General features: G+C 50.3%; 1 protein-coding gene and 1 long non-coding RNA gene across 3 annotated transcripts in view; one reads left to right on the forward strand and one right to left on the reverse strand.

Moving 5' to 3' along the window:
- Positions 1-18,416, reverse strand: part of LOC140720173 (uncharacterized) — a 914,213-nt gene that overhangs the window by 772,088 nt on the left and 123,709 nt on the right. The gene's annotated exons all lie outside the window — the stretch shown is intronic.
- Positions 1-18,416, forward strand: part of LOC140720135 (zinc-binding protein A33-like) — a 58,184-nt gene that overhangs the window by 39,627 nt on the left and 141 nt on the right. Inside the window, exons 3-6 of the mRNA XM_073035021.1 lie at positions 781-957; positions 2,488-2,510; positions 2,598-2,716; positions 17,339-17,624. Of these exons, the coding sequence (XP_072891122.1) occupies positions 781-957; positions 2,488-2,510; positions 2,598-2,716; positions 17,339-17,624 (605 nt within the window). The remainder of the gene's footprint in view (positions 1-780; positions 958-2,487; positions 2,511-2,597; positions 2,717-17,338; positions 17,625-18,416) is intronic.

An 18,416-nucleotide genomic window follows, 5' to 3' on the forward strand; every position in this document is an offset into this window, starting at 1 on the left:
TCAGCTGGTTCTCATCCCCAACCTTTTTATTCTGGCTCCTGTCCCATTCCTTCCCAGTCCTAATGAAGTGTCTCATCCCGAAACACCGACTGTTTATTTCCCCTGAATAGATGCTGCCTGACTCACTGAGTTCCTCCGGCATTTTGTGTGATAATCGGGTTTGATAACCTGTTTCTTTTGATGCATCTTTGTTTCAATTTCCTTCACTCTCTGACTTCCAGGATCAGCTAGAATCTTCCTTAGACTCTCTCACAAAAAAGAAATCAGACTTCCAGGAAAAGGAGCAGCAACAGAAAGAGAAGATTTCCGGAGTTCAGGGGAGGCTTCCTGAGCGGAATTTCTGATATTACTGTCGAGTTTTGCTCCAGTTAATGCAGAATAGCAGAGTATCGCAGCTCCAGTGACCTGGGTTCGATCCTGAACTCTGCTGCTGTCTGTGTGGAGTTTGCATGCTCTCCCTGTGACCATGACAGTTTCAGACACATTCCAAGGACATGCCGGATGAATGGTTAATGACAATTAACCCTGCAAAGGTGGGGAGGGTGTGTGTGAATCAGATTATGGGTCAATAAGTGAGAATAGGTTTCAGGAAAACGTGAGGGAAAGGGGTTGACGGGAATGTCTCAGTAGTATGGACCCCAATGGACCGAATGGTAACGTTTATGTCATAAGGAAATACAACACAGCAATGCAGTAAACTAATCTTCACCTTTCATTCGATAGAAACAGTCATGCAGCGTTCAGACCCACATCACACCCCAGTTTGCTGAACTGCGCCAGATTATCACTGAGAAAGAGCAGAGCTTACTCAGGGATCTCAGGGAAGAAGAGAAGAGGATTCTCAACCCAATGGAGATAATTCTTCTTAAGATTCTAGAGAGTGTAAGGATTATTCTGGAGGAAATCTTAAAGTTAAAGGAACAGATGGATCAAAAAGACAGTGTGATGTTTCTCAAGGTGAGGGATTATATTTCAATTTATTTCTGTCAAATTGAACTAAATGAACAGTGGTATATTTGAAATGAACACAGCACAGAGGCCAATTCTACCAAATCAATTGCCACTGCTGGTGACCTTACACAGAGTGTTCTCCTTGCATGATGAACCTCCAGTATGTTGTTTATCAGCAACATACAATATTTAAGCGATGAAATTTCAGCATAATTAAACTGCAATTAATCGGTCAACAGAAGATATGCAGACAGAAAACAGATGCGTTGCTCCTACACACAGCATTTACAAATGGCAGTAAACTGTTTCTCACAGACAATTGATGCAACTATTCAGGGTTGTTGTTGTCCAAAAACTGGACTTCCACAACTTCTGTACATCCCAGGACAGAATGTAATCTTTTCTGAAATGATTTACTCTGATCATAACACAGAGCTGCTGACTGTGTCCTTAATTACCGCATTAAATATCCTCTAAAACTCCCATTAACACCAAGTTCCAGTCACAGGCTGTGAGTGTGTCTGGTGCGGTGGCTGTGAGGGTCTCTCTGTCCATCAGTGAGAACAAAGAATGTGACCCACACATCAGACTTTTCCTCTATATCTCGTTTCCATCAAATTACAGAAACTTTCACTGTCTCTACTTTTTCGGATAAGTTTTACATGGGATTGTGTCCCATTCTCCGTCATGAGCAGGCCATTCGGTCCATCTTCTATCAATTTCCCCTCTGCACAAGCCTCCTGCCACCTCCTCACCACACCCAGCAACAGTGCCCCGAACTCCCTGGTCCCTCACGTGTTTATCCAGCCTCCCCATTACATTCAATCTCTGCTGTTCCATTTCAACTACTCCTGTGGCACTGAGTTCCACATACTCCTCACTAAATTTCTAGTGGGATTTATTAAAAACCTCCTGGCATTTTATCTTTGACTGAAGGTCTCCCCATAAATAGAAACATAGAAACAAAGAAAACCTACAGCACAATACAGTCTCTTTGGCCCACAATGCTGTGTCGAACATCGACTTACTTTAGAAATTACCTCGAGTCACCCACAGCTTTCTATTTTTCTAAGCTCCATGTACCTATGTAGGATTCTCTTGAAAGACCCTATCGCATCCGCCTTCACCTTCCTTGCCGGCAGCTCATTCCACCCATTCCAAAACACTTACCCGACATTTCCTCCGTACTACTTCCAAGCACCTGTGTCCTTTCGTGTTCGCCACAATGAGGTACTTTTTCCACCTTCGCGCAAGCAAATCCATCACTAATCTTAAATTGTTCCATTTTATCATTCTGACGCCTTATCCAGATGGTAATGCACAGCCTGTCCTGTCTTTCCCGTAAGTTTCATCCTCTCAGTAATGGTCCAACTTTCAGAAACTTTCCCTGTAATTTACCCCGTGGTTCTGTATTGCTAGTGTGTGTTTGTGACTGTGGGAGTGGGAATTTTCAGCACCTTGTAATGATTTGGATGAAATTCAGGATGTGGAAAGTAAGTCCAAGTCTAATCAGATTTGTGCTTTTATTTATTTCAGGAGGAATCTCGTCGGAACAGGAGGTAGGACATGCTCTTTACTGAAACCCTGTATGGATTTGTAAAATACTTCAAAATTCCAGTTTATCACCAGCAGTTTAATATTTACAGAATCAGTGACGATGTCCAGGAATTGTCAGTGACAGATGAAGCCCTACCGGTTGGAAAATTCTATCATCCCTATTTGTTGAACACAGGACTGAGAGAAAAACTTGATGCTATTAAGCGAGGTAAAACTTACAAAGATTCAGTTTTCCTTGTTTATGACTTGTCCAGTTAAGTTATAATTTGAGGCAAAGATTGGCTGTAACAATAGGCTGAAGGGGAACTGAAGCTTATTCCACATCAATGGCACCGACTGGGAGGCATCACTGTCACATGGTTAGCTGGAGATGTCAGACCCCTGATCACACCAGCACAGGGTCACAAATCCTGCCACAGGAGTTGGGAAATTAATACATATTTCATGGTATTGCAGGGAATAAAAGCGGGTATCAGTGTGGTTACTGGGATTGTCAGGAAAATACACGTCCTTTTTGTGCCCTGTGAGTCCAGTGTCTGATTGACGCAGGTCTTCCCCCTTCTGGATCGGCAACTCTCACTGTTGTTAGAGGGAGAAGAGGGGAGCAGCAGTGATAGGGGACACAATCTTTCGGGAAACAGACATGAGGGGAACATCTGAATGCTATGTTGCCTCCCAGGTGCCAGGGTCAGGGACGTCTCAGATCGTGTCTGCAGCATTTAGAGAGGGAGGGAAAACAGCCAGATAACTTGTTGCATTTTGGGACCAATTACATAGGAAGTAAAAACAAAGAGGTCCTGAAAAGAATTTGGAGAGCTTGGTAGAAAGCTCAGAAGCAGTACCCCCAGGGTTGTAATTTCTGGATTGCTGCCTGTGCCACGTGCTGGTGAGGGTAGAAACAGGATAATTTGACAGATAAACATGGCTAAGAAGATGGTGCTGGGAACAGGGATTCAGGTTCTTGGATCATCGGGATCTCATCTGGTGGAGGAATGACCTGCTCAAAAGGGATGGGTCACACCTCGACCCGAGGGAGAACAATATTCTCGGTGAGAGATGTTTCATAGACCTGTTGGGTAGGATTTAAACTAATTTGGTGGGGGGTTGGAAGTGGAGTGAAGGGATAGGACTGATGGTAAAAATGCAAAGATAGCGTGCAGTCAGACTGTCAGATAGGGCGGACAGATGAGAGGAGAAAATTACAGCCAGCAGAGTGAGTATCAGTGCATTAGGGATGCAGAATTAAAAAGGGTAGCAGATACAGTACACAAAGTGTTATATCTCAATGCATGGAGTATGAGAAATAAGGTGGATGATCTTGTTGCACTATTACCGATTGTCAGGTATGATGTTGTGGCCATCACGGAATCGTGGCTGAAGGATGGTTGTAGTTGGGAGCTGAATGTCCAAGGTTACACAATGTATCGGAGGAAGGAAGGAAGGTTGATGGGGTGGTGTGGCTCTGCTTGTAAATCAGCAGCTCGATGTGACATAGGATTGGAAGATGTTGAATCTTGTGGGTTGAGGTAAGGAACTGCAAAAGTAAAAATGACACGGACAGCAGTCATATACAGGCCTCCCAACAGTCAGTGAGTTGAGGCCCAAAGATTACAGCTGGAAATAGAAAAGGCTGATGAAAAGGACAATGTTACGATAATCTTGGGAGATTTCAACATGCAGGTCAATTGGGAAAATCAGGTTGGTAAAGGATCTCAAGAGAGTGAGTTTGTTGAATGCAATGTGATGGCTTTCTAGAGCAGTTTGTCGTTGAGCCTACTCGGGGAACAGCTCTACTGGATTGGGTGTTATGTATTGAACCAGAGGTGAGTAGTTAAAAGAACCCTTAGGAAGCAGTGCTCACAACATGAATGAGTTCAACTTGAAATTTGATAAGGAGAAAGTAAAGTCTGACATTGTAGTATTTCAGAGAAGAGAAAGAAATTACAGTGGTCTGAGAGAGGAGTTGGCCAAAGCAAATTGGAAGGAGATGCTGGCAGGGATGAGAGCAGAGCAGAAATGGTGTCAGGTTCTGGGAAAATGGGGAAGGTGAAGGATAGATGTATTCCATAAATAAATAAATACTCAAATGGCAAAATAGTAAAACCGTGGCTGACAAGGGAAGACAAGTTATTGTAAAGGCAAAAGAGAGGGCATACAACTAAGCAAAACATTAGTAGGAAGACAGAGGATTGGGAAGCTTTTAAATATCTACAGAGAGGAACTAAAATAATTATTGGGAGGGGAAAAATAAACAAGAAATTGATTTGAATTGAATTGACTTTATTACTTACGTCCTTCATATACATGAGGATTAAATATCTTTACGTTATGTCTCCATCTAAATGTGCAATGTGCTATCTATAGTAATTTATGATGAATAGTATGTACAACAGGCTGGTTAATATAACATAGAAATACAGTTGTGTCCACATGAGTTAATCAGTCTGATGGCCTGGTTGAAGAAGCTGTCCCGGAGCCTATTGCTCCTGGCTTTTATGCTGCGGTACCGTATCCCGGATGGTAGCAACTGGTACAGGTTGTGGTTGGGGTGACTCTGCTCTCCAAAGATCCTTCGGGCCATTTTTATACACCTGTCTTTGTAAAACAAGTTAGCAAACAATATCAAATTGCTTTTCAAGTTTTGTTAAAAAAAAATCAAACAGAGATGAGTGTGAACATAGGACCGCCAGAAAATGAGGCCGGATATATAATAACACAGGATAAAGAGATGGCAGATAAACTAAATATTCAATAATGGAATATCCTGCCTGATAAAATTGTTGGGATTGTTTCAGTAGATTACAAGCAGGATCGATAAAGGGGATGCAGTGGATGTTGTATATTTGGAATCTCAGAAGGCCTTTGACAAGGTGCCACATATGAAGGTGGTAATCAGGTTAAGAGGCCATGGTATTACAGAAAAGTTACAGGCATGGTTAGAACATTGGCTGATTGGTAGGGAACAGAAAATGAGAGTAAAGGGATCCTTTTCTGGTTGGCTGCCAGTGACTCGTGTTCCACAGGGGTCAGTGTTAGGACACCATCATTTTAAGCTGTATATCAAGATTTAGCAGATGGAATAGACGATAAGATATAGGAGCAGAAGTAGGCCATTTGGCCCATCGAGTCTGCTCCACCATTCATTCATGGGCAGATCCAATTCTTCCAGTTGTCCCCACTCCCCTGCTTTCACCCCATACCCTTTGATGTCCTGGCTAATCAAGAACCTATATATCTCTGACTTAAATATGACTTGGCCTCAACAGCCACTTGTGATAACAAATTCCACAGATTTTCCACCCGCTGACTAAAGTAATTTCTCCGCATCTCAGTTCTAAAAGGAAGTCCTTCAATCATGAAGTCATACCCTCTTGTCCTGGAGTAGATGGCTTTGTTTCCAAGTTTGCAGATGATACGAAGGTTGGTGGAGGGGCTGGTAGTGTTGAGGAAACAGTTAGGCTGGACAAGGACTTGAATGGGGAGAATGGGAAAGAAAGTGGCAAATGATATACAATGTTGGAAAATACATGGTCATGCGCTTTGGTCGTAGAAATAACGTGCAGATTTTTTTTTCAAATGGGGAGAAAACCCAAAAAGCTGAGATGAAATTGGACTTAGCAGTCATTCTGCAGAACACCCTAAAGGTTAACTTGCAGGCAGAGTCAGTGGTGAGGAAGGCAAATCCAATGTTAGTGTTCAATTCAAGGGGTTTTGATAGCATTCAATCCAAGACCAAGGATGTGATGCTGAGGCTTTATAAGGCAGTGGTGAAGCCTCACCTTGAGTATTGTGAACAATTTTGGGCTCCTCATCTAAGAAAAGGTGTGCTGGCATTGCAGAAGGTTCATTTCATAAGGATGATTCCAGGAATGAAAGGGTTATCATACGAGGAACATTTGATAGCTCTGTGTCTGTACTCACTGGAATTTAGAAAGATGAGGGGGGATCTCATTGAAACCTTTCGAATGTTGAAAGTTCTAGACAGTTCTAGACAGTTCTAGATCTTTCCCATGGCGGTGGAGTTTAGGACAAGAGGGCACAGCCTCAAGATAGAGGGGCGTCTATTTAAAACATGCGGAGAAATTTGAGCCAGCGGCTGGTGAATTTGTGGAACGTGTTGGATGTATTTCAGGCAGAGCTTGATAGATTCCAGATTTAACAGCATCAAAGGTTTTGGGCTCCTCATCTAAGAAAAGATGTGCTGGCATTGCAACGGATTCATTTCATAAAGATGATTCCAGGAATGAAAGGGTTATCATACAAGGAACGTTTGAAAGCTCTGTGTCTGTACTCACAGATGCGGAGAAACTTGAGCCAGCAGCTGGTGAATTTGTGGAACTTGTTGTGTGTATTTAAGGCAGAGCTTGATAGGTTCTAGATTGGACACAGCATCAAAGGTTACGGGGAGAAGGCCAGGGAGTGGGGCTGAGGAGGGAAAAAAAGGGATCAGCCATGATTGAATGGCGGAGCAGACTCGATAGGCAAATGGCCTAATTCTGCTCCTGTGTCTTATGGTGATCAGACCACTACATTGAAGCTTTGTGAGAATGAGCTCGGACACACCAACAAGCATTGACGTGGGTCAAGATTTCATCTCGGGAGAAGCACACACAGCATAACCGGCCTGGCAAAGCTCCCTCACACACATACACAGGAAGGATTGGCAGATTGTAGTCACAGCCTCAGCAATGTACGTTGTTAATTCCCTCAGTAACCTGGTAACCAATCTCTTCAGAGACAGTCATTTATTCATTTAAACAACTCAATCACGTGTGACACATTGTTAACACACACCAGACATGTGATGACACACTGTAACATACAAATTCTTCAATGTGCACACTCTCCTTCAATGTGTATACACACCACACGGATATTTATCACAATCAACACACACACACACACACACACACACAGATATTTATCACAAACAACACACACACACACACACACACACACATACACACACACACACACACACACACACACACACACACACACACACACACACACACACACGGATATACTATCAGAGTGTGACACACGGCCACAGAAGTAGGAACAAATTCCCATTTAGGATTGAAATCTGCCGTCCTTACCCAGTCTGTCTGTTCTGTGGCACTGAGCTGCCCTCTGACGTGACGTCACATCAACACTTCACAGACAGACTCCGGGGTGAGATTCCTCGGGAGGATGATCTGGGAGGGTTTGACGGATCTTGAACCCACGGCCCACTTCATCAATCTGCAAGACTAAGATGTCTTCTTGAGCATGGCCCATTTGTGTGTGTTTGCCACCTCCCATCCCTCTAACCATTTCCCATCTGTGTACCTGCCCAAATTTATTTTAAAATATTTTATTTTTACCTGTTTCCACAGCATCTGAGGGCAAATTCCATTTACCAACCTCCCTCTCTGTGAGAATGTTACCCGATAGACCACTCATAAAAATTTCCCGTCTCACTTTCAATCTGAGGCCTCTGGTTCTGTACTCCCATTTCTTGTAAAAAGAAATGTTATTTAAGCTCCTTATGAATTATTTACCTTGATAAGGGGTCATACCTGAACATCCGACACTACAGCTGAATAGCCCAAGCTTATCCACTCTCTGCTTTTAACCCACGCCCCCAGTCCAGATAACATCCTCCTGAAGCCTCCTGTCCAGTGTAATGACATCCTCCCCATATTCGGGAACCGGAAATGCAGACAATGCTCCAAGTGTGGTCTATCATCGACATCAAAGGCCTTGCTGAATTTCATGTGGACAGTGTGGAATAGGCCGATGAATACAGGACTGAAGGTGTTTTTTTTAGATTGGGACAAGAAGGGCGGCGTGGGAGCTAAATTCTGAAGGAAGGCAGTTTAAAAAAAAACTTTGCGAACAAGAACGGCGAGACTGCGCAGGACAGCGCAGAGAGTTTAAAAAGATGACCACCCTATACAGCGGGCAGCGGAGTGGGTGGCAGCAGAGTGTAGGGCTTTGGCTCAACGGGCTTAGGCGGTAACGGGAAGAGACGAGAGCGAGGCACCGACTCTTTTTTTCCCCTTGGCAAATCGGCCCGGACGGACGGGGGAACAGCAGGGAACATTAGCTAACGGTTTAAAAAGTTCGTGTGTTTGGTGAAGAAAGTGGGTGAGTAGTTTCTTTGTTTCATTCCTGTAGAATTAGGTAGCATGTCTGCAGGGTTAGTGCTTTGTTCAGGGTGTCAGATGTGGGAATCCTGGGAGACCTCCAGCCTCCCTGATAGCCACATCTGCACCAGGTGAACCGAGATTCAGCTCCTCGGAGACCGTGTTAGGGATCTGGAGCTGCAGCTTGATGACCTACTGCTTATTAGAGAAAATGAAGAGGTGATAGACAGGAGCTACAGGGAGGTAGTCATCCCTAGGCTACAGGGGTCAGAAAACTGGGTGAATCTCAGGAGAGGGAAGGGTAGTGCCAGGAAATGCCCGGATAGTTGAGAGCACCCCTGTGGCTGCCCCCCTCAGCAACAAGTATATCGTTTTGGATGCTGTTGAGGGAGATGACCTGACAGGGGACGGCCACGGTGACCGGATCTCTGGCACTGAGCCTGGCGCTGTTGTGCAGGAGGGAAGGAGGGAGAAGAGGAATGCGGTAGTCATAGGGGATTCCATAGTCAGGGGAACAGACAGGAGATTCTGTGAGCCTGGTAGAGATACCCGCATGGTGTGCTGCCTCCCGGGTGCCAGGGTACGGGATGTCTCGGATCGGGTCCAGAATATTCTGAAGGGAGAGGGCGAGCAGCCAGCTGTCTTGGTACATGTTGGTACCAATGACATAGAGAGGAAAAGGGAGGAGGTCCTGAAGAGAGACTTCCAGGAGTTAGGAATGAATCTGAGAAGCAGGACCTCGAGGGTAATAATCTCAGGATTGCTACCTGTGCCACGTGCTAGCGACGGCAAGAGTAGTAGGAGCAGGCAGATGAATGCGTGGCTGAGAGACTGGTGCAGGGGGCAGGGCTTCAGATTCTTGGATCATTGGGATCTCTTCGGGAGAAGTATTACCTGTTCAAAAAGGACGGGTTTCACCTGAACCATAGCGGGAATGTTTAATAGAGCTGTTAGGGAGGGTTTAAACTAATTTGGCAGGGGGATGGGAAACCGGAATGATAGAGTAGAGGAGGGTAAAACAGAAATAAATCTAAGATACTGAGCAGTAAAGATGTCAGGAAAGACAGGCAGGTGATGGGGCAAATTTGCAGCCACTGGGATGAGTTGCAGTGCAATCAAATCAAAAAGTATCAAATACTGGAATTAAGGTGTTATACTTAAATACACACAGCATAAGGAATAAGGTGGATGATCTTGTCGTACAGCTACAGATTGGCAGGTATAATTTTGTGGCCATCACTGAGACGTGGCTAAAGGATGCATGTCTCTGAGAGCTGAACGTCCAAGGATACACGGTGTATTGGAAGGATAGGCAGGTAGGCAGAGGGGATGGCGTGGCTTTATTGGTAAGAAATGATATTAAATCATTAGAAAGAGGTGAGATAGGATCGGAAGAATCTTTATGGGTTGAGCTAAGAAATTGCAGGGGTAAAAGGACCCTGATGGCAGTTATCTACAGGCCTCCTAACAGCTGCAGTGAGGTGGACTACAAATTACAACAGGAAATAGAAAAGGTTTGCCAGAAGGGCAGTGTTATGATAATTGTGGGGGATTTTAACATGCGAGTGGATTGGGAAAATCAGGTCGACACTGGATCTCAAGAGAGAGAATCTGTAGAATGTCTACGAGATGGCTTTTCAGAACAGCTTGTTGTTGAGCCCACTAGGGGATCAGAGGTACTGGATTGGATATTGTGTAATGACCCAGAGGTGATTAGAGAGATTGAGGTGAAGGAACCGTTAGGAGACAGTGATCGTAACATGATTGAGTTCACTGTGAAATTTGAGAAGGAGAAGCCGAAATCCGATGTGTCGGTATTTCAGTGGAGTAAAGGAAATTACAGTGGCACGAGAGAGGAACTGGCCAAATTTGCCTGGAAAGGGACACTAGCGGGAGGACAGCAGAGCAGCAGTGGCTGGAGTTTATGCGAGAAGTGAAGAAGTTGCAAGACAGATATATTCCAAAGAAGAAGAAATTTTCAAAAGGAAAAAGGATGCGACCGTGGTTGACAAGAGAAGTCAAAGCCAAAGTAAAAGCAAAGGAGAGGGCATTCAAGGAAGCAAAAATTAGAGGGAAGACAGAGGATTGAGAAGTTTTAAAAAGCTTACAAAAAGAAACTAAGAAGGTCATTAAGAGGGAAAAGATGAACTATAACAGGAAGCTAGCAAATAATATCAAAGAAGATAAAGCTTTTTCAAGTATATAAAGAAAAAATAAAAGGGTGAGAGTGGTTATAGGACAGATAGAAAATGATGCTGGAGAAATTGTAATGGGAGATAAGGAGATTGCTGAGGAACTGAACGAGTATTTGCATCAGTCCTCACTGAGGAAGATATCAGCAGTATACCGGACACTCAAGGGTGTCAGGGAAGAGAAGTGTGCGCAGTCACAATTACGACAGAGAAAGTACTCAGGAAGCTGAATAGTCTAAGGGTAGATAAATCTCCAGGAACAGATGGAATGCACCCTCGTGTTTTGAAAGAGGTAGCTGCGGAGATCACAGAGGCAGTAGCAATGATCGTTCAAAAGTCAATAGACTCTGGCATGGTTCCGGAGGAGTGGAAGATAGCAAATGCCACTCTGGTATTTAAGAAAGGGGCAAGGAAGCAGAAAGTAAATTATAGACCTGTTAGCTTGACATCGGTGGTTGGGAAATTTCTGTAGTCAATTGTCAAGGATGAGGTTACGGAGTACCTGGAGGCATACGACAAGATAGGCCAAACTCAGCATGGTTTCCTTAAAGGAAAATCCTGCCTGACAAACCCATTGTAATTTTTTGAGGAGATTACAAGTAGGCTAGACAAGGGAGATGCAGTGGATGTTGTGTATTTGGATTCTCAGAAGGCCTTTGACAAGGTGCCGCACATGAGGCCGCTAAACAAGATAAGAGCACATGGAATTATGGGAAAGTTACATATGTGGATAGAGCGTTGGCCGATTGGCAGGAAACAGAGAGTGGGAATAAAGGGATCCCATTCTGGTTGGCTCCCAGTTACCAGTGGTGCTCCACAGGGGTCCGTGTTGGGGCCGCTTCTTTTTACGTTGTATATCAACGATATGGATTATAGAATAGATAGCTTTCTGGCTAAGTTTGCTGATGATACAAAGATAGGTGGAGGGGCTGGTAGTGCTGAGGAAACAGAGAGTCTGCAGAGAGACTTGGATAGATTGGAAGAATGGCCAAAGAAGTGGCAAATGAAATACAATGTTGAAAAGTGTATGGTCATGAACTTTGGTAGAATAAATAAATGGGCAGACTATCATGTAAATAGAGAGAGAATTCAAAGGTCTGAAATGCAATGGGACTTGGGAGTGCCCGTGCAGGATACCCTTAAGGTTAACCTCCAGGTTGAGTCGGTGGTGAAGAAGGCGAATGCAATGTTGGCATTCATTTCTAGAGGAACAGAATTTAGGAGCAGGGATGTGATGTTGAGGCTGTATAAGGAACTGGTAAGACCCCACTTGGAACACTGTGTGCAGTTTTGGGCTCCTTATTTAAGAAAGGATGTTCTGACAGTGGAGAGGGTTCAGAGAAGATTGACTAGAATGATTCCGGGAATGAGAGGGTTAACATGTGAGGAACATTTGATCGCTCTTGGACTGTTCTCTGTGGAGTTTAGAAGAATGAAGCGGAGCTCACAGAAACATTTCGAATGTTAAAAGGCATGGACAGAGTGGATGTGGCAAAGTTGTTTCCCATGGTGGGGGAGTCTAGTACGAGAGAGCATGACTTAAGGATTGAAGGGCGACCATTCAGAACGGAGATGTGAAGAAATTTTTTTAGCCAGAGGGTGGGGAATCTGTGAATTTCTTGCAGCAGGGGAGGCCAGGTCATTGGGTGCATTTAAGACAGAGATTGATAGGTATGTGAGTAGCCAGGGCTTCAAAGGTCATGGTGAGAAGGTGGGGGAGTGGGAATAAATGGGAGAATGGATCAGATCATGATGAAATGGCGGAGCAGATTCGAAGGGCCGAACGGACGGCTTCTGCTGCTTTGTCTTATGGTCTTATTTAAATGCACCAGTATCCGGAATAAGGATCTTGTAGCACAGGTAGAGTTTGGCAGGTAGAAACTTAGGCAGGTATGACTTTGGTCGAAGGAATAAAGACATAGACAATTCTGTAAACAGGGCGAAATTCAATAATCAGAGGTGCAAAGGGACATGGGTGTCCTTGTGCAGGATTCCCTGAAGGTTAACTTGCAGTTCGTGTCAGTGGTAAGATTGGCAAACTCAATGTTTGCTTTCATTTCGGGAGGATTAGAGTACAAGAGCAAGGATGTAATTCTGAGCTTTTATAAGGCATCGGTCAGACCACATGGAGTATTGTGAGCAGTTTTGGTCCCTTCTGTCGGAAAACATTGGCTGGCATTGGAGGGGACCAGAAGATTCACAAGAATAATTCCGGGAATGAAGAGTTAATACATGAGGAGTGTTTGATGGTTAATGGCCTGTACTCACGGGAGTTTAGAAGAATAGGTGATTTATTATCCACCTCAACCCTATTCTCCCGCCTCCTCCCCATAACTTTTGAGATCCAACTGATCAAGAAGTTTACTTATTATCTACTGCTTTAAAAATCAAACAGGAGAAAATCTGCAGATGCTGGTAATCCAAGCTACACAGGTCCCGTTGAAGGGTCTCGCCAGATCTCTCTGACACCTGTCTGGAGAGAGTTGATGTTGGGAGGATGTGGGTGGGTCGAGAACGGTAAGCACAGCCTCCGACTACAGGGATGTCCATTCAGGACAGAGATGAGGAGGAATTCCTTTATCCACAGGATAGTGAATCTGCCACAGGCAGCTGTGGAGGCCAAATAATTGAGTATATTTTCAAATCCAAATTGAATAAACATCAGAAAAAAAATCATAAAAATTGCATTTGTAGTAGCCAAAAAGGCTATTGCAGTTACTTGGAAATCGGGTTCATACTTAAGTATAGATGGTCGGAAGAATGACATTTTTTAAGAGATAAATATCAAATACTTCTGAAAATTTGGCACCGTTATTTACAAAAAATAGTATTAAATATATAAGTGCTCCGAAGATAAAATTACTGGTTATCTGGGGAAGGAAATAAATATACATATTAAAGCTATTATGAACTCCATGGAGCATGTGGGGATCTTCCTATACCCAGGCATTCTTTCTTTCTTTATTTCTTTTTTCTTTTTTTTCTATCGGGATGTTGGGGGGAGGGGGAAGGGTTTTATTTTCTTTCTGTAACCTATTTGAAAATTCAATTTAAAAAAAATTGTTGGGGGAACAGCAGGCCGGGAAGTTTCTATAGGAAAGAGTAAACAGTCCACGGTTCAGACTGAAACACTTCATCAGGACCTGTGTTGCTTAAGGGTTCCTGCAAATTCATCCCCTGTCCTAATGAGGGGCTGCGGGGGATGGGGTTGTGGGAAAGGGGACAACGTCATCCTCATCTGCCATCTTTGCCCCCTCCACTTCTCATTACGTCTACACACACAGTTCACCCACAGGCTTTCCACCACTCCCCCTCCTGGTTCAATCTGCCATTCATCTCTCCCTTACTGGTTCCCATTATCACCTCCTTTACTGTCTCAAACCATCACACTGCCCCACTTCACACTCACAAATGAATGTGAACATTGAATGAAGGGCCTGTTCCTGTGCTGTACTGCTCTATGTTCCCTGTTCCCAGTTTCGAAGAATGAGAGGAGATCTCATGCAAACACAAAATTCTTGGGGAGACATTAGTTGTCCAGTTGTCGGGACAAAGGTTCGTGTCGGCCACCCGACCACGCCTGAGCCTCCCGTCCGATCCCCGGGGCCGCGCCGCCCGATTCTCCCCCCAGTCCCCGGGGCCGCGCTGCCCGAGTCTCCCCACGATCCCCGGCGCCCCGCCGCCCGATTCTCCCCCCGTTCCCCGGGGCCGCGCCGCCCGATTCTCCCCCCAGTCCCCGGGGCCGCGCTGCCCGAGTCTCCCCCCGATCCCCGGCGCCCCGCCGCCCGAGTCTCCCCACGATCCCCGGCGCCCCGCCGCCCGAGTCTCCCAACGATCCCCGGGGCCGCGCTGCCCGAGTCTCCCCCCATCCCAGGTGCCGCGCTGCCCGAGTCTCCACCCATCCCAGGGGCCGCGCTGCCCGAGTCTCCCCCCCCTCCCCAATACCCGGGGCCGCGCTGCCCGAGTCTCACCCAGATCACGGGGGCCGCGCTGTCCGAGTCTCCCCCCACCCCGATCCCCGGGGCCGCGCTGCCCGAGTATCCCCCCGCCCCCCGATCCCAGGGGCCGGGCAGTTCGAGTTTCCCCTCGATCCCCGGGGCCGCGCTGTCCTTGTCACCCCCGATCCCCGTGGCCGCGCCGGCCGAGTCTCCCCCCAATCCCCGGGACAGCGCTGCCCGTCTCCCCCCGATCCACGTGGCCGCGCCGCCCGTCTCCCCCCGATCCCCGGGGCCGCGCTGCCCGAGTCTCCCCCCGATCCCCGGGTCCGCGCTGCCCTAGTCTCCCCCCGATCCCCGGGACCGCGCTGCCCGAGTCTCCCCCCGATCCCCGGGGCCGCGTCGCCCGAGTCTCCCCCCGATCCCCGGGGCCGGGCTCCCCGAGTCTCCCCCCGATCCCCGGCGCCGCGCTGCCCGAGTCTCCCCCCCCCCCCCGATACCCGGGGCCGCGCTGCCGAGTCTCCCCCCGAACCCCGGGGCCCAGCTCCCCGAGTTTCCCCCCGATCCCCGGGGCCGCGCTGCCCGAGTCTCCCCCCGATCCCCGGGGCCGCGCCGCCCGAGTCTCCCCCGGATCCCCGGGGCCGCGCGGTCCGAGTCTCCCCACGATCCCCGGGCCGCGCTGCCCAAGTCTCCCCCCGATCCCCGGGGCCGCGCTGCCCGAGTCTCCCCCCGATCCCCCGGGCCGCGTCGCCCGTCTCCCCCCCCCCATCCGCGGGGCCGCGCTGCCCGTCTCCCCCGATCCCCGGGGCCGCGCTGCCCGAGTCTCCCCGCGATCCCCGGGGCCGCGTCGCCCGAGTCTCCCCCCGATCCCCGGGGCCGGGCTCCCCGAGTCTCCCCCCGATCCCCGGCGCCGCGCTGCCCGAGTCTCCCCCCCCCCCCCCGATACCCGGGGCCGCGCTGCCGAGTCTTCCCCCGAACCCCGGGGCCCAGCTCCCCGAGTTTCCCCCCGATCCCCGGGGCCGCGCTGCCCGAGTCTCCCCCCGATCCCCGGGGCCGCGCCGCCCGAGTCTCCCCCGGATCCCCGGGGCCGCGCGGTCCGAGTCTCCCCACGATCCCCGGGGCCGCGCTGCCCGAGTCTCCCCCCGATCCCCGGGCCGCGCTGCCCGAGTCTCCCCCCGATCCCCCGGGCCGCGTCGCCCGTCTCCCCCCCCCCCATCCGCGGGGCCGCGCTGCCCGTCTCCCCCGATCCCCGGGGCCGCGCTGCCCGTCTCCCCCCGATCCCCGGGGCCGCGCTGCCCGAGTCTCCCCGCGATCCCCGGGGCCGCGCCGCCCGAGTCTCCCCCCGATCCCCGGGGCCGCGCCGCCCGAGTCTCCCCCGGATCCCCGGGGCCGCGCGGTCCGAGTCTCCCCACGATCCCCGGGCCGCGCTGCCCAAGTCTCCCCCCGATCCCCGGGGCCGCGCTGCCCGAGTCTCCCCCCGATCCCCCGGGCCGCGTCGCCCGTCTCCCCCCCCCCCATCCGCGGGGCCGCGCTGCCCGTCTCCCCCGATCCCCGGGGCCGCGCTGCCCGTCTCCCCCCGATCCCCGGGGCCGCGCTGCCCGAGTCTTTACCCGATCCCCGGGGCCGCGCTGCCCGAGTCTCCCCCCGATCCCCGGGCCGCGCTGCCCGAGTCTCCCCCCGATCCCCCGGGCCGCGTCGCCCGTCTCCCCCCCCCATCCGCGGGGCCGCGCTGCCCGTCTCCCCCGATCCCCGGGGCCGCGCTGCCCGTCTCCCCCCGATCCCCGGGGCCGCGCTGCCCGAGTCTCCCCGCGATCCCCGGGGCCGCGCTGCCCGAGTCTCCCCCCGATCCCCGGGGCCGCGCCGCCCGAGTCTCCCCCGGATCCCCGGGGCCGCGCGGTCCGAGTCTCCCCACGATCCCCGGGGCCGGGCTCCCCGAGTCTCCCCCCGATCCCCGGCGCCGCGCTGCCCGAGTCTCCCCCCCCCCCCCGATACCCGGGGCCGCGCTGCCGAGTCTCCCCCCGAACCCCGGGGCCCAGCTCCCCGAGTTTCCCCCCGATCCCCGGGGCCGCGCTGCCCGAGTCTCCCCCCGATCCCCGGGGCCGCGCCGCCCGAGTCTCCCCCGGATCCCCGGGGCCGCGCGGTCCGAGTCTCCCCACGATCCCCGGGGCCGCGCTGCCCGAGTCTCCCCCCCGATCCCCGGGCCGCGCTGCCCGAGTCTCCCCCCGATCCCCCGGGCCGCGTCGCCCGTCTCCCCCCCCCCATCCGCGGGGCCGCGCTGCCCGTCTCCCCCGATCCCCGGGGCCGCGCTGCCCGTCTCCCCCCGATCCCCGGGGCCGCGCTGCCCGAGTCTCCCCGCGATCCCCGGGGCCGCGCCGCCCGAGTCTCCCCCCGATCCCCGGGGCCGCGCTGCCCGAGTCTCCCCACGATACCCGTGTCCGCGCTGCCCGAGTCTCCCCCCGATCCCCGGGGCTGCGCTGCCCGAGTCTCCCCCCGATCCCCGGGGACTCACTAATTCTCTGCTTCTCCCACCCCGATCCCCGGGGACTCTCTAATTCTCTGCTTCTCCCCCCAGTCTCTGTCACACTGGATGTGGAAACGGCGAATCCGGATCTCGAGGTGTCTGAGGATCGTAAGAGTGTGAGACGGAGCCGGACCCGGAGGAATCTCCCTATCACCTGGAAGAGATTCACACACTGGCAATGTGTGCTGGGGTCGGAGGGATTCACATCGGGGAGACATTACTGGGAGGTGGAGGTGACGGGGAATCAGTTCTGGTGTCTGGGAGTCGCCGCAGAGTCTGTGGCGAGGATGAGATCGGTCAGACTGAGACCGGAGACCGGATTCTGGGTCATCGAGCGGTATTATAACGTGTTCCATCGGGATCGTGACATAATCCTTCGTCCCACCCCCCCCCGAGTCCCTTCTCGCTGCTGGTCCCATCCCCGGGAGGGTGGGAGTTTATCTCAGTTACGAGTCCGGGACAGTTTCATTTTACAACGCGGAGACCAAGTCCCATCTCCACACCTTCACTGGGAATAAATTCAAGGGGAAACTTTATCCTTTCTTCGCGACCTGGGATGAAAACCAGTGGCTGAGAATCTGCTCCGGTTCCGCGCCGGGTCTGTAAACGGGTCGGGTCCCGGGACCGGCGTCAGGAGTAAAGTCCCTGTAAATATAAATGTGCGGAGAGTGCAGCTAAATACGTGGCTAAGGAGATGGTGCAGGAGGGAGGGCTTCATGTTTCTGGACAATTGGGCTTTGTTCCCGGAAAGGTGGGGCCTGTTCCGACGGGACGGTTTGCCCCTGAACTGGAGGGGGACTAACATCCTTGCTGGTAGATTTGCCAGTGCTGCTTGGGGGGGGGGGGTGTTAAACTAGATTTTCAGAGGGAGGGGAACCAGAGTGTTAGAGCAGATAGTGAGGTGGAGGAGGATAAAGGTCATACGAGGACTGCATGTATAGACAGAAATCAAAGGTTTGTACATTAGGTTGTAAATTAATTTTCTGAGCTTTAGAAATTGTAAAAAATAAAGATTTCCAAAAAGATTTTGATGAAGAACATCACCAGAACATATGAGAAAAATTGGCTAATTCAGTTTTATACCTATCACAATAATTGTCTATGTTAGAAGAAATTTTGGATACTCTCT

Source organism: Hemitrygon akajei, unplaced genomic scaffold (assembly GCF_048418815.1).
Source record: "Hemitrygon akajei unplaced genomic scaffold, sHemAka1.3 Scf000037, whole genome shotgun sequence".
Taxonomy (NCBI): Eukaryota; Metazoa; Chordata; class Chondrichthyes; order Myliobatiformes; family Dasyatidae; genus Hemitrygon; species Hemitrygon akajei.